Raw genomic sequence first — 13,983 nt, 5'->3', positions numbered from 1 at the left:
TTTTGTTTATCCATTCATCAGTGGATATTTGGGTGGCTTCCAACTCCTGGCTATTGTGAATAATGCTGCTATGAACATGAGAGTACAAATATCTTTCCCCTGCTTTCAGTAGATAAATTATGTAATCATATCTGGAGGTGGCCAGTTTTGGGGGGAGGTATTTTTAAATAGCATTGCCACTGGCATCTTCACAGAACTCTTTCTCTGGAATGGTTTTTTTAGGACAAATTCTCAAGTTGAGGAGACTGGGTCATTGTCAAACTTTTTTTTTTTTTTTAATGACTTTTGCTCTGTGTTTAACAATTTTCTGAGACTCATTTTCCTTGAACCTTGACATTTGACTTCACAGAGATTTCTCGATATTTCCAAAATTACATGTATTGTGAAACACTGTTTTGTCACTCAGTAAATTTCAAGAACTTAATCTTATTTCACATTAACCCAATAAAAATGAAACATTATTTTGATGTATGATAGATGAAGATCTTAGAAGTTGTCATTCAAAATATTTGTTTATACATGTGAAAAATATTTTCTCCTCCCATTAACCCTCAGAGAACTTTCTAAATGGAATATTTTACCTTTTTAAGCACATGTAGCTACTGACTTATGAGAAGGAAGCCCAATTCCTCTGGTGATACTTTTGCTGAGGATTTTTATGTTGTTAAATCAACAATATATGCTCAGAACCTATTCGTGAATAGCTCCGTCAAACTACTGTGAAAGAGAAAAGTATTTAAAATATATTATCTGCCCTGGAAAAGTTAATGATGCCAAAGGACCTATTCAGAAAAAGATCTATCTATAAAAAAGTTATTCAAGACAAGCAATAAATAATCAATACGCAAAGTATTGTACAGACCACCACAGCCATTCTGGGGCTAAAGCAGTTAATGGGGGCTGAGTAATAAAAAGAATTCCATATAATCATGAATGTGAAATTGCTCAAAATGTAGTGAAGAAACTAATAGAGTTCTAATTTTTGTGAGGGAGAATAAAGAGTTAAAGTGGCTAAAGCTGCTCCCCTATCTGATGCTATGCTCTTTCTCAACTTTTCCAGATAACTAGTGACCTCTCATCTCTACCTAATAGATAAGATAGCACTGTCCTTTGCTCTTCTCCCAGTCACATTTTAATGAAGAAGATGGGAACAATTCAACTGAATTGATTCCAGGTCAGGACTCTTAACACCTTGAGAGACCAAATGTAAGACTAAGTCTCAGGATTTCTTTAGTGTATGTTCATGAGTGTGGATGTTCTTTGAATGACCTTTTCACAAAATTATTCTTCGGAAGGGGGAAGCTACCTGCCAGAGCCTTTCTGTGAGAGCATTCAGCTGGGCAAAATCTAACTAAACTTGAATTAGGAAATTAAGGTGTGGGCATAGATAGGAGTTTTAGGCCAAGGTGGGGAGGGGTTGTCTTCAATTTAGGTACCTGATTTTCTTGTGATGCCGTTCTTCTACCTATTCTTTCACACTAAAGCGTGTGCTGTTTGAAACGGCTGTTGATAAAGCTAATATCTTTTAGTCACCCAGTGAGAAATTATAGTGAGCTGCGATGAGAACTTGGTCTTCATTGCTTGAACTAGTTTTGTCCCCTCTATGAACATTTTGTATCCAAAAGTGAATGAACCAAATAGGTTTTCTATGAAAGACCAACTTGGGGGAAAAAGATAACAGTTTGAACACCCTCAAAAGGATTTATTTTTTTAAAAAGTTTGGCTCACTGTGGTAGCATACAATGTTGTTTTCATATATGCATACTTGAAACCAAATTAAAAAAAAAAATAGCTGTTGTAACATTAAACCATAATCTATCAGCATGGCCACCAGTGCTTCTGCTTTCTCCAGAGTCTTCTGAAATCTCTGGTTCCAAGTCGCAAGGCCTAACAGAGTGAAGAGCTTGCAAATTTTGTTTTTGCTCTACAATTCAGTCTTCAGCAACTTGAGAGCTTTCTTCATGTTGTCGAGCACTGAGGGGGGAAAGTTATGAGTCAAGACGTGACCAAAAATTATATTAACAGATACAGTAAACCCCCAAACTTGAAGACTGTTGCTTAATGGGGTGCTATTTTATCAGGGGGTGAATAGTTGGCAATAGTATTGTAGATTTTTTTCCTAAAATTAATGGCTCCTGTTATAATTCAATTCTTTTCCAATATCTATTAAATGCCTTTTCTACAAGGCACTATGCTATTGCCTACGAAGGGAACTTACGTTTAAGGAGTCCAAAGTCTTATTAAGATACCGGCTGTGTTGTTATCTTGGGAATGGTCAATACTTGGACTATGCTTCCCCTGGTCTTCCCAGCACCCAAATGAGGCATTTCTAATGGACCGTGATTCTCTTTCTGCCACCAAGACACAGCCTCAAAATCCTTCCCCACAGAAGGTTCTAGGTCAGTGCCCCTCGATGGGAATTTCTGAGATGGCAAAAAATAATTCAGTGCCTTGGTGATGAGTACTTGAAATGTGGTTAGTGTGACCGAGGAACTGAATTTTAAACTGTAAGTAATGTTAATAGTAAACAGCTACATGTGGCTAATGGCTAACATATTGGTCAATGTAGTTCTAGGAGCCACTAGTCATTGAGCAGAATTGGTTCTTAGGACAAAACCCAGTTTTCTTTCCAAAAGGACTAATTAACAGAGACAAGTAGGTACAGTCGCCCATCAAGGTACCTCATCTTCCTGGAGTCCCACCCCCCCACACGCCCTTTTTGTTTCTTTGTTTTTTGCCCCCCCATTTTATAGCAACCCCAGGGGAAGTGTCTTGGCAACAATTTGCAGCCATCTTTACTACTCATCTTTAAAATTGAACTTGATTTTAACTTCAACAAGCTGGACTAAATTATTTTACTTTCATTATTTGGGGAAAAAATATTTAACAAAGCATGCAGATTACTACAGCTATAGTAAATTCTATGGTAGAAGGATTTGTCAGTGTGCCTAGGAGAAAACCTGAAAAGCAGGTAATACCGTCATTTCCAGAAAAAAATACTTAATCTAAAAAATCCATCTTCGATTGAGATTTAAAGAAAAAAGGAGATCACAGTGAATGTGATTTGCCTGAGGACGACCCTAGTTAGAGACCGAATGAGTCTCTGGCGTGGCTTCTAGGATTCTCTAGTCACGTGGCCTCTTCCCCGCCCCGCGCAACGGAGAAGTTCAAAGGAGGTAACACTTACGTAGAGCTGCGTCCGAAGGTTCATACGCATAGAGACGATTTGAATATCTTCCAGTGATGTCGGCTCTAACTGTCAGGGATGGGTCTACAAAGAAAGCAAAAGGGAATGGAGTGCTCTGTTTCCAGGTAACCTCTTGTTTGATGAAGATCACGTATTTTTCCATGTCCTATCAAAGGAACACAGCGTGTGTCCGTCGGATGCCATTCTACTCCATCTGCGCTGCAACCCAGCCTCGGGCCGGCAGGACCCAAGGTGGGGCTGGGCGTGGACAACAGCTGCGCATGGCTATTTGTGGAAGAGGTTACAAACCCTGCTGCTCTATCTATAGCAACCTGAAAACAGGATGATGTATCTTATTGGGGAAGTGTTTTGGTTTGATTGAAAACATTGGCGTTCTCTACTATGGAATATTTTAAACTTTTGAAATGATATGTTGTAACTGAAATGTGTTACCAAGAGCAACCAAATAATTTGAAACCCACACACAGTGCTAGGTAGTGTTCAAAACCCAATGGTTTCTTCTTCTTCTAATTTTTTTTTTTTTTTGATGAATAAAAGAACGTAAGCCCTTAAGAGCAGCAAAGGTCAAATAAGCACGTGGGGTCCCTTTTTACTTTTCACTTATCGTTAACTAGCTGCATTTTGAAAATAGAGACTTAGTAATCATCCTTTATGTATTGCTTAAATCTGATTTTTCACGTTTTATATTTAACTTGACGTTATCAATGGGGCAGAAAGGTAGTTTTTAAAATAAGGTAGGCATCCAAAAGGAAGGTAGGTAGTACTGGGAATGCACAGAGGCCTAGAAACCTTACCTTGTGATTGAAGGAGCCTAAAGTGCATATCCTGAAATCTAGGTGAAGTGGATGCGTGTGAAGCACCTGCATGTTTGCAAAGTCTGTCACCAGTATTTGGATAGTCTCTGCCATTTCAGAATATTGGACTAGGACCAACATAAATTACATGGAGCAGACATTCTTTTGTTCAACAAAGACAAGACCTGCTATTGCTGGGTGCAGAAGATACCAATATCTGGTCTAGATAGTAAATTAGTAAAAAAGTAATAAATTAGTACATTAACGTAAAGGCTTTTAAATGCCCAACCATTGGTTCACAACCCCGGCTGCCCAATGGAATCACCTGGAGAGCTTTAGGAACTACTCATGCCTGCATTCCAACCCCAGAGATTCTGATTTAATTTGTTTGAGGTGTGGCCTGAACGGCTTGACTCTCAAAGTCTTCCAGGTGATTCTAATGTGCAGGCAGCAGGGAGAACTACTGAGCTGGAGAGAAGCTGCAGCAGAGTTGGAGTTGGTTCTTAGGACTGAAGGGACCAAACGTGGGTTAATATACCCTTAGATGGGAATACTGTGAACCGAATTCCTGCACAAGGTAAGACTGGCTGACCTATTGGTCTCTTTCAATTTCAAGCGTTCTAAATTTCCTAAATCCTAACAAGCCCAAATCTATAAAGCTCTAGTTCAGCCGTCCTCCTTTTCTTCCTTTGCTTTTTCTCTCCCGTTTTGTACATTTAGTGTGAACTCGGAGGGATTGCATAGGTGAACTGCTGGATTAGGGTGAGCTCTTTTATGTGATGGATTTGATTATTGACTGTCTTTAGATCAATGTGATTTTGCTTAAAGCCAAACGCAATTAGTTCAGTCATTTAAGAAATATGTATTGTGAGCCTACCACAGGGTAATGCTGAAAATTTGATGGTGAGCAGAAACAGATACACTCCCTGCCCCGTGGAGTTTATAATCCCATGGGGGAAAGTATTTATTAAACAATCACCTAATAAATGTAAAATTATACCTGAGGAAAGTACAACCATTGAAAGAAACATTGTGCCACAAAAGCACATAGTGGGGCTTCGGCCAGGTCAGTGAAAGACAGTGATGACTGAGGAGTTAATTAGGTGACGAGAAGTTGCAGAGGGGAAGCAGAAAAAGTTTTCCAGCAGAGGCAACAACATATGAAAAGGACCAGTGGCAGGAAGGAACAGCTCCTTTGATTTTTTTTCCCCCCAATTCGTATTCCTAATTTTCCTAAAATAAGTATCAGCAATGTCAGAAAGAAAAATCCAACATACAGATTGAAAGTTTGCCAGATTAAAAATATGAATTCATAGACCTGGTGTATTTAGGAAAACGATTAATACATTTACACACTTAACGGGGTGCTTCCTTTTCAGATGTATTTCTGGCAGGAGAAGAAAAGTTAAAATTAGCATGTGAGAAAAAAATGGCATCTGTGGAAATAGCTAGAAGATCACAGTTTCTGATGAAAATGTTTTGTGAAAGTGAAAGGAATGTTGTACCCCTCTCTAAAGCTTTGTGGTGGCATTGGCCATGGTAGAGTGGCAGATGAGGATGGGGAAAGACAGGAAGAATTACAGCAGCACTTGTGTAATTATAAGAGTGTGTTTCATCTCATTGTTACTTTTACTTACCAACAAACATAATCCTGGGGACATATTGGCCATCAGGAGAAAGGTGTTTGTCAGTTGTTTCATACTAAGATTAAAAAAAAAAAAAAAGCAGCTTTTAGTTTGTTTACTCTGTAGTTATTTTCAAACTTGTTAATACAAAAATGTGTCCATTACTGGGGTAGGCACCTTAAGATACTGTAAGGCACACCTGTTCCACAGTGAGCTTATAATATAGATGGAGAGACAAGGTATGTCCATGAAATAATAACTTAGTGCAGGATGTGATGCATAACAGGAAATAAAGAGCTGAATGTATGGGATAAAGAGCAAAGACGTTCAAGAAGGAAGAGTTATAATTGTACTATAACTTCTTTGGGGAAGACATCTTGTATGAGGTAGGAAGAAATAAATTAGTGAAAAAAGCAGAAGTAATTTTTGGAGAAATAACAGAAATAGGACTATCCTGAGCATTCATCTATCATCCACTTACCAAATTTTTATTTAAGAGTTTGTTTATTTAGCAATGTATAGCACTTATCTCTCATAGGTGTACAGTCTATTGGTAGACACAGGTAGAAAAATGAATACTGGGGATTCAGTGGATGAACTGTCATGATGGAGGACACGCAGATGCCATGGGTACCCAAAGGAGGACATGTAATCTAGTATGCAAGTTTGATTAGGACTTTCTGAAGTGGGTAAAGAGGAATCTTAAAAAATAAATAGAAGTCAGTTACATGGAAAAGGAGGTCACTCCAGGCAGAGGGGAGAAATTATGCAAAGGAGAAATGCAAACCACTTTTCGGATATGACCCAGTGTTTGGAAAGGGCTAAAATCTTGGGGATGCATGAGGTGGTGAGAGAAGATGCTGGAGAGCTGCTTCAGGGGCCAGCTCATGCGTGACTTTGCACACCCTGCCGCAGTGTTTGCATTTGTTCATGAAGATAAGAACCAGTGGAGGAATGTTAGAAGAGGTATCATGATCTCATTTTGGTCTTCAGAGTGATTATCTTGACGGCCATGTGGGATTAGATGGTATTTATCTGGTAGGCAGGGAGCCATTTAGTTAAACTGCCACTGCAGTATGCTAGGCAAAGTGAACAATTCTCATGGTCCTCAGTTTACAGAGAAGTGACCAATAACCAAAGTATTTAAAAGAACCACAGGGCTTCTTGACTGCTGGCGGAGAGGAGGTGAGTAAAATCAAGAACAACACGTTCAGTGAAATAGGGAATAAAAAAAGAAGAGCTATTTGAAAAGCCTGGATAAAGCTGATAAATTCAGTGTTGAACATGTTGAGTGTAAGCGAATGGGTGATCTGAAGCATGGTTGTATGCACAAGTTGGATGTTGTTGCATGTTTGTGTAAGATATGGGAATTATTACTGTGTGGACATTGATTCAAGGCAGATGTAGATGACGTCCACAGAGGATATAAACTACGTAAAACAGAGAGATGTAGGTCAAGTAGAGATTCACCAAGTCACTAATACTAGGGGTAGGAGAAAATGAGCCTGTGGAGGGGAGGGGAGGAAGAACTATTGGTGTAGATGCTCTTTGAAGAAGCCAACCTGTCAGCCTGTGACGAGTATGAGAGAAGGCGTTGGGGTGGCAAGGGGCAGGGGGGCTGACCCAGGGGTTACTGTAGAGTAAGGCAGAAAGCTTTAATCTGCCTTAGGAGAGGCATCAGGAGATGGCTCTAAAATCTCTTGCTTTGGTTTATTTTTTTATTCCAAGAACATATCTCTACCTGAAATTATTAGATACATATTTGTTTACTTGTTTATGATGTCTCCCACACAAGCATCAGGAGAGGTGGTGATGGTGAAGTGAGTGGGAATGCATGAGGCTAAAAGTACGATGGCATGATTATATTTGAACTGCCAGAGAGCTGTCTCTTCCAGAGAGAGAGGAGACAAGCACTAAGAATGGATGTGGAATAGCCAGGACTGCAAGAAGGGGCACAGGAAGTAATTTGCAAAAATACAGAAACCTTCCAATTATGACAGCAACAGAGAGAATCCCAGCCACAGGAGAGTTATTTTTCAGACAACCTAAATTAATTAATTACTAAATAAAAACATTAGCATGAAAGACAGGTTATTAATAAAATAAAGTATCATTTTTTTCTCTCCAGGCTTTGAGGTAAGATATTTGGGACAGATCCCAGTTCATGCAGTATGATTAGGACATATAGGAAAAATGAATCATCCCTTTCAAATCATGATCCGTGGAGAAATGTCAGTGATGATGGAAAGTAAACTTACAACTAGATTGAGAAGGACGAACTGCTCTGCCAATTTCTGGATTTCTTTATTTTCAGCAAACACTTTCTTTAGAGCTATAATATAAAGAAAAGTCGTTAAGCATCCATCTCCTCACCAGTTAAAACCATTGTTCTCTGTTATATTTTCAGTTGAACTTAAAATATGTTTTTATTTAAAAATGTATTTTTAACACAATATTCAATTTTGCCCTTTCAGCTAATGATTAGTGAAGTAATGTCTAGGCCATTGACTGCCTTTGCTTCTTGCCATTCTCTCATCCATCCATCCATCCATTCATTCATTTTTTTCAGCCCATATATATTGAGTGGCTACTCTGTGGTAGGCACCATTTTATGCCCTGGGGGTAGAGCAGTGAGAAAAAATGTAATGTGCTTTCTTCATAGAGCTCAAATTCTTGTGTGGGAGACATCATAAACAAGTAACAAATATGTATCTAATAATTTCAGGTGGAGATATGTTCTTGGAATAAAAAAATAAAGCAAAGCAAGAGATTTAAGAGATATAGAGTAGTCAGGGTAGACCTCTCTGAGGAGATGGCATTGAAGTGACAGAGTGATCCATTCTGAGATTTTGGGGGTATGTCACAGGAGGCAGAGGGGACTGTAAGAGCAATAGTCCTGAGGCAGAAATGAGCTCAGATGTTTGAGGAAAAGCACAAAGGACAGGCTAGATGGAGTACAGATAAGACAAGGGGAAAGTGGTAAGAAAGGAAGGAGCCAGAGGCCAGGAATTTGGATGCAATTTTACCTGTGATGAGAAGCCACTAGAGCACATGAATGAAAGGATCTCTTTATGTTTAACAGTTTGATTATGGCCGTCTGTATGGAGAACTGACTATGTGGTGACCAGTTAGGTGGCTGTTCAGGTATTCTAGACAAGATGTGATCTTGGTTTGGACCAGGGCAAGTAGCAATGAGACAATAGGAAGTGCTTGGATTTGAGCAGGACCAACGTAATATAGGGACCCCAGTGCAAAATAAAACATATGGAGCCTCTTGTTCAAAAATCATAAAGAATTTGAAGACAGCGACAACAGAACTTGAAACAAAGCCTGGGAACTTTCTAAGAACTGGTTTCTGTGTGACTGCACAGGTTGCAAGCCCACGAAGCTGGTGCTAGCTTTAGCATATATTTGTAGGTAAAGCCAACAGTATTTGCTGATGCATTGGGTGGGATATAAGAGAAAGCAAGACACCAAAGATGAATCCTAGGGTTTGTTTTTTTCAAAATATGCACCAATGGTTAACACAAAACATGGAAATATTAGAAGTTACTTTAAAATACCTTTTTACTACATGAAATACTATGTTTTATTCAACTGTGTTAGGTACTAAGGATATAAAGATGAATCACCTGAACCTTGTCCCTAAAGCTAGAAGCATATAAAGGAAATTATATTTAGAAGAATAAATTACCTTGGCTGTGTGGACATTCATCCAAGTGATGAATAATCATCAGGGGTTTGTTGCTTTAAGAGAAAGAGATTGGATAATTTTTAATGAGTAGGATTTCATGTATAGCTAAATATCACTAGATGGTGCTCTTGAGAGCTTTGAGCTCTGTGTTACCCTTGTCTTTACCTTGTCTTGGATTTGTATAAAGCTTCTTCATATGTCTGAGTCCAGATGAGTTGATCACCCCAACCTGGAACAAAATGAACCAGTGTATGTAAAGCTATCAGAATTTCAGATTCAAAGCTGTTGAAACGCAATGAAAAAGACTGGGATAAATATATATTTGATATTAAAGAAGAAAAACCTCTACAGAAACTAGAAATAATTATACATTTTGATAAATCTAGAAGGAACACATACAAAAATATATTCAGCACACAAGTCTCAGTTTCCCAATTTAGTAGCATTGGAAACCGATGAGAAGCTGTCTCCTACCTCTGGAGAGGGTCTGGGGCAGTTTGGGTGGGGAGTCCTTTGTGTTCTTCTTAGCACCCGGTCTGACTGTGGTATCTTTAGCCAGAGTGTAGGAGAGAGCCACAAGGAGTAAGAATGTTGATAGTGAAATCTTCTCCATGGCAAATCTGATGTGGAAAACAATCAAAAAGTCAAAAAAGAAGGGAATTAGCAGTCTTCAAAATCTTCAGATTGGATCACAACCATGGGATACAACGGGAATTGAGGCTTAGCTGATGTTGAAAACAGGCAATCTCATTTGAAAACATGAAAAATTCCACAGAATTTTCTGAAGAATACATAGTGTCGATCTATCTATCAATATATATCTATGCAGACATAAATATACTGATGTAGCTCTCCATAGAAATCTATAATATAGAAATAGATACAGATCTATTTTAAGAAAATAAGTAGCTGTATACACTCTTATAGCTAAGGGAATTTACATTTAAATTTTATATTTTAAAATGTTTAGTACTGGAAGGCACCTTATGGGTTACCTCCTCTTTTCCCACCTCTGCAGTGCTTCATTTTATAAATGAAACTGAAATTTAGAGAGGAAGATTTGTGGGATGGGTGCAGAACCACGGCTCCTGGATCTTGCCCTTTTGCAGTGCTGGTTCCCATTTTCCCATCTTGAAACAATTACCCTAAACGTACATATTTCTTTAGCCTTCTGTTAAATGGGGACATTGCCAGTGAAGAAAAAGATCTGAGTAAAATGGTTCCTTATTTAATTTAAAACCTGCCATGTTTGTCACTTAACTGAAAACTTGCACCCACATAACTCTTTCCCCAGTGTAACATTGACTCAAACTCAATGTGTTAGTTCTGAATTGACTAAAATATGTCATTCAAGCTCCTTCTGCAACAATTCTTTGACCCTCTGTGGGCCTCTATAGGTGGGCAGTTGTGGGCATGCACTTCTGTGCACAGAAGTATTCTGTGGGACCCGTAATGCAGAGAAAGTGTCTGTTAACTTTTTACTTTTTAAAAAGTTAAAAAGTTTTACTTTTTAAAAAGTTAAAACTGTTTTACTTTTTAAAAAGTTAACTGTTAACTTTTTTTCTTTTCCAGTATTCCACAGTTAATTCTTAAGGAACAGGAATGTGAATCGCAAGATAAGATCCATGAATGACTGAGGGAGAGAGCAAGCTAGCAAAGAGAGCTGCACTGGTAAATCACTGTTTAACTGGGGCCATAACATGCCAAGCTGGAGACTTGGGATTTTAGTAAAGCCAAAGACTGAAATTGCTTAAAAATAAATGTCTAGTATTAGCATGGGTTTTGTATTAAACTCTGCAAAGGAAGCAGGATAGACTATCAATGCTTGGTAGTTTCAAGGGGAAAAGTTTCCCATGTTCTGATAGCTTTAGTGGGACCCTTTGCTGATTTTAGCTGATTTTAGCTGATTTTAAAAAAGGCTGATTTTAAAAAAAAGGTTGGCTAAATCACCAAATCCAGATGATGCCTTGTATTAAACTATCCAATGACTATCCAAGCCATAGTACGTAGCCACAGAATGTCTTAAAAAGACAAAAACGAAAAGCAAGGATACACTTTCTTCATTTTCTACACCGATAAACATGTGGAAATGCCAATAACAATTTTTGTATCTAAGTGTTTTGCAGAAACAACTCAAGTGTACTACAAGTCAACAATTCCCAGCCCTCTTAGTACAAAGGTTTATTTTTAATGTTAAAAAAACAAGAACGTTTATGTGAGAGTAATTGTACTGTTTGAATATTAGTTGATTCAGAAACATCATGGCAAATAGCTACTTTGAATTTATGAACAAACATTTGATTTTGTATTTTAATTGCAGCAACAGCATCTATGTATATTTAAAAAAAAATAGTCGTAAAACATAATTGAAGCATTTTACCTATTTAGTCCATTGACAATTCTTGCTGTGAAAGAGGCGATTAAGAGCCCTTGCAATAGCTCCACAGCTTACAGGTTGGAACTATTGGTATATTACACATGTTTTATGGCATGATGATTCAACAAAGCCTAATATAACTCCTGTACAAACATCCTGCTGTGCTGTGGGCTTTCTGAGATTCATTCTATTGAGTTTTCATAATGTGAATAGACTCTGCTCTGCAAACTTCCTGCTTAAACCACCTCAAAGTGGAACGCCAGCTGTGGAAGATATTGACAGTTTGGTGCTTCCCTCTCTCTCTCCCTCTCTCCCTCTCTCTCTCCCTCTCTCCCTCTCTCTCTCCCTCTCTCCCTCTCTCTCCCTCTCTCCCTCTCTCCCTCTCTCCCTCTCTCTCCCTGTCTCTCCCTCTCTCTCCCTCTCTCTGCTTCTCTCTCCCTCTCTCCCTCTCGCCAGCATTTTTTACTGGTCACTCCATCTCTGTATTCTTACCTTGGGCAAGGAGTGAAATTGCAGGAGCGTTTTCCCTGGTCATAAATATATCGGTAAAGCACCCATATCTCTCCCTTTAGAGTCTGTCCCATGAATTGAAAGAAAGATTGAAGATGCAACAAGAATATCTTTACGCCAGACAGAGAAAGGGAACTGTTTTTCCGATTTGCCATCATATTCTGAACTGCAATTCCAAGTGGGCACTCTGAGCCGAGGTTTCCCAGTTCTTTGCTTTAGGCAGTGGGAGAGAAGCAGAGCCTTCGGTGGTGACTAGTGCACGGTGACAGGAGACCCTGGGCCCTGTCCCAGGCTTGAAAACACTTGGAGTTCATCTATTCTTGTTTTCTAAGAGAGAAAGCTTTACTTTGAACCAGTTCAGGAACATAGATAGCACTCTGCCAGCTCTGGGCAAAGAAAGGTCCTAGTAAACCTTTGTTGAGAATTCCATTTATTTTCTCTCCAAATCCCATCTCATTGCCCTTGAAACTACCTTTACTTCACTTATCTGACTGTTGATTGCCTGCAACTTTACACAGTAATCAGAGGCTAAAGCGACGCTAGTGAGTGCCCTTCCACCACGATTGTCAGGGGCCTTACCTGGCTTTCCCCACTCACCTGTCTGTGTGAGTCAGATGGCTTCGTTGTTTCCAAGGTTCCTAGTGTGCTAGGTCAGCCCAGCTTCTATTTATGCACCGGAGCACACCTCAATCCCACCCACTAATCTCCTATTTACATGTTACAAACTCAGAAAGGAACTTTGCTTTTCTCAAGCAATTGTCTTCCCTGGGCTAAGGATTTCCTTGTTTTTTTAAAAAATAATGTTGTAAAGGGCATGCTTCTCAGTATGCATGATTCTTAACTCTTTGTGAAAGTATATTGTTAAAGGATTTGGAAAAGATGGGCAGAATGCCAAATCCAGGTAAGCTTTAAAGGAAGACATTTGATTTGCCTGACGGCTGATTTGTCTTTACGTGATTGGATGGAGTGTGTGGTTTGTAGATTTTTTTTTTTCTCTCCCTTGAGCAGACTGCCTTTACTTAGTTAAAAACGCACAAGAGATGATTCACAATTCCGACCCCTACAGTCATGTAACTTGCTATCCTCCATTTAGTGCAAATTATGTTCCGTGATATGCTTCCCTCTTCCTGGCAAACAGGATATACATTCCCTATACATATGAACAACATACAAATGAAGCACTTCTATATTTCAAAACTGTGGGAGTTAATTGAAAAAAACGTATCCCAAAACAATGAGTTTTTATTAATTACTTTGCTGCTGAATATATGCAGCACCTTCCCTCCTAAGAGTACCAAGGTATTTCACAGATACGCTCTCATTTAATGGCAAACTTTCCAGCTAGGCATGCAGGAAGCCATTTATTCCATTTCTCAGACCTAGAAACTGAGGTCTGCAACTGCTTTCCTTTTTTCTCTTTTCCCCACCCCCCACTCAAGATAATATAATTATTCACTAAAGAATTTAAGCCCGAACTCAGATTTTCTGTTAAAAAAAAAACTTCAGTCTTGTGTTTTGTTCATGAAGCTATGTGCAGTTCTTAAAAGCTCACAATGGAGAAATCTTAAAAAAAAAAAAAATTAGCTAGTGAGATGCAAGCCCTATAAAAATTACTTTTTGTAAGTCAGTGAAATTCACAATACATATTTTAAAGCATTTTTAAGTATATGTATTTTTTGATAGAGATGATTGCTGTGGGCAAAATAGTAAGTGATTTCCCAAAATATTGAATTTTCTTTTAACCCTAAATGAGTTTACAGAGAGAATTTCTTTAG

The 13,983-nt window shown here is 38.7% G+C and overlaps 1 protein-coding gene across 2 annotated transcripts; it reads right to left on the bottom strand.

Annotated features, from left to right (window-relative positions):
* Window positions 1–1,672: 1,672 nt before the first annotated feature.
* Window positions 1,673–12,949, bottom strand: AGR2 (anterior gradient 2, protein disulphide isomerase family member). Of its 2 annotated transcripts, none has more exons than XM_033087992.1 (8): window positions 12,806–12,949; window positions 9,796–9,941; window positions 9,487–9,550; window positions 9,322–9,374; window positions 7,886–7,959; window positions 5,640–5,703; window positions 3,188–3,271; window positions 1,673–1,974 (listed from the first exon to the last, which is right to left on the bottom strand). In XM_033087992.1, exons 2-8 carry the CDS (start codon window positions 9,932–9,934, stop codon window positions 1,925–1,927), a joined length of 528 nt encoding a protein of 175 aa, XP_032943883.1. In that variant the 5' UTR covers window positions 9,935–9,941; window positions 12,806–12,949; the 3' UTR covers window positions 1,673–1,924. The 2 variants fall into 2 exon arrangements, with proteins under 2 accessions (XP_032943883.1, XP_032943884.1); XM_033087993.1 differs by having other exon boundaries at window positions 12,788–12,921.
* Between the last annotated feature and the right edge of the window lie 1,034 nt (window positions 12,950–13,983).

The sequence above is a fragment of the Rhinolophus ferrumequinum genome, chromosome 20 (assembly GCF_004115265.2).
Source record: "Rhinolophus ferrumequinum isolate MPI-CBG mRhiFer1 chromosome 20, mRhiFer1_v1.p, whole genome shotgun sequence".
Taxonomy (NCBI): Eukaryota; Metazoa; Chordata; class Mammalia; order Chiroptera; family Rhinolophidae; genus Rhinolophus; species Rhinolophus ferrumequinum.
This window is presented reverse-complemented; position numbering and strand designations above follow the sequence as displayed.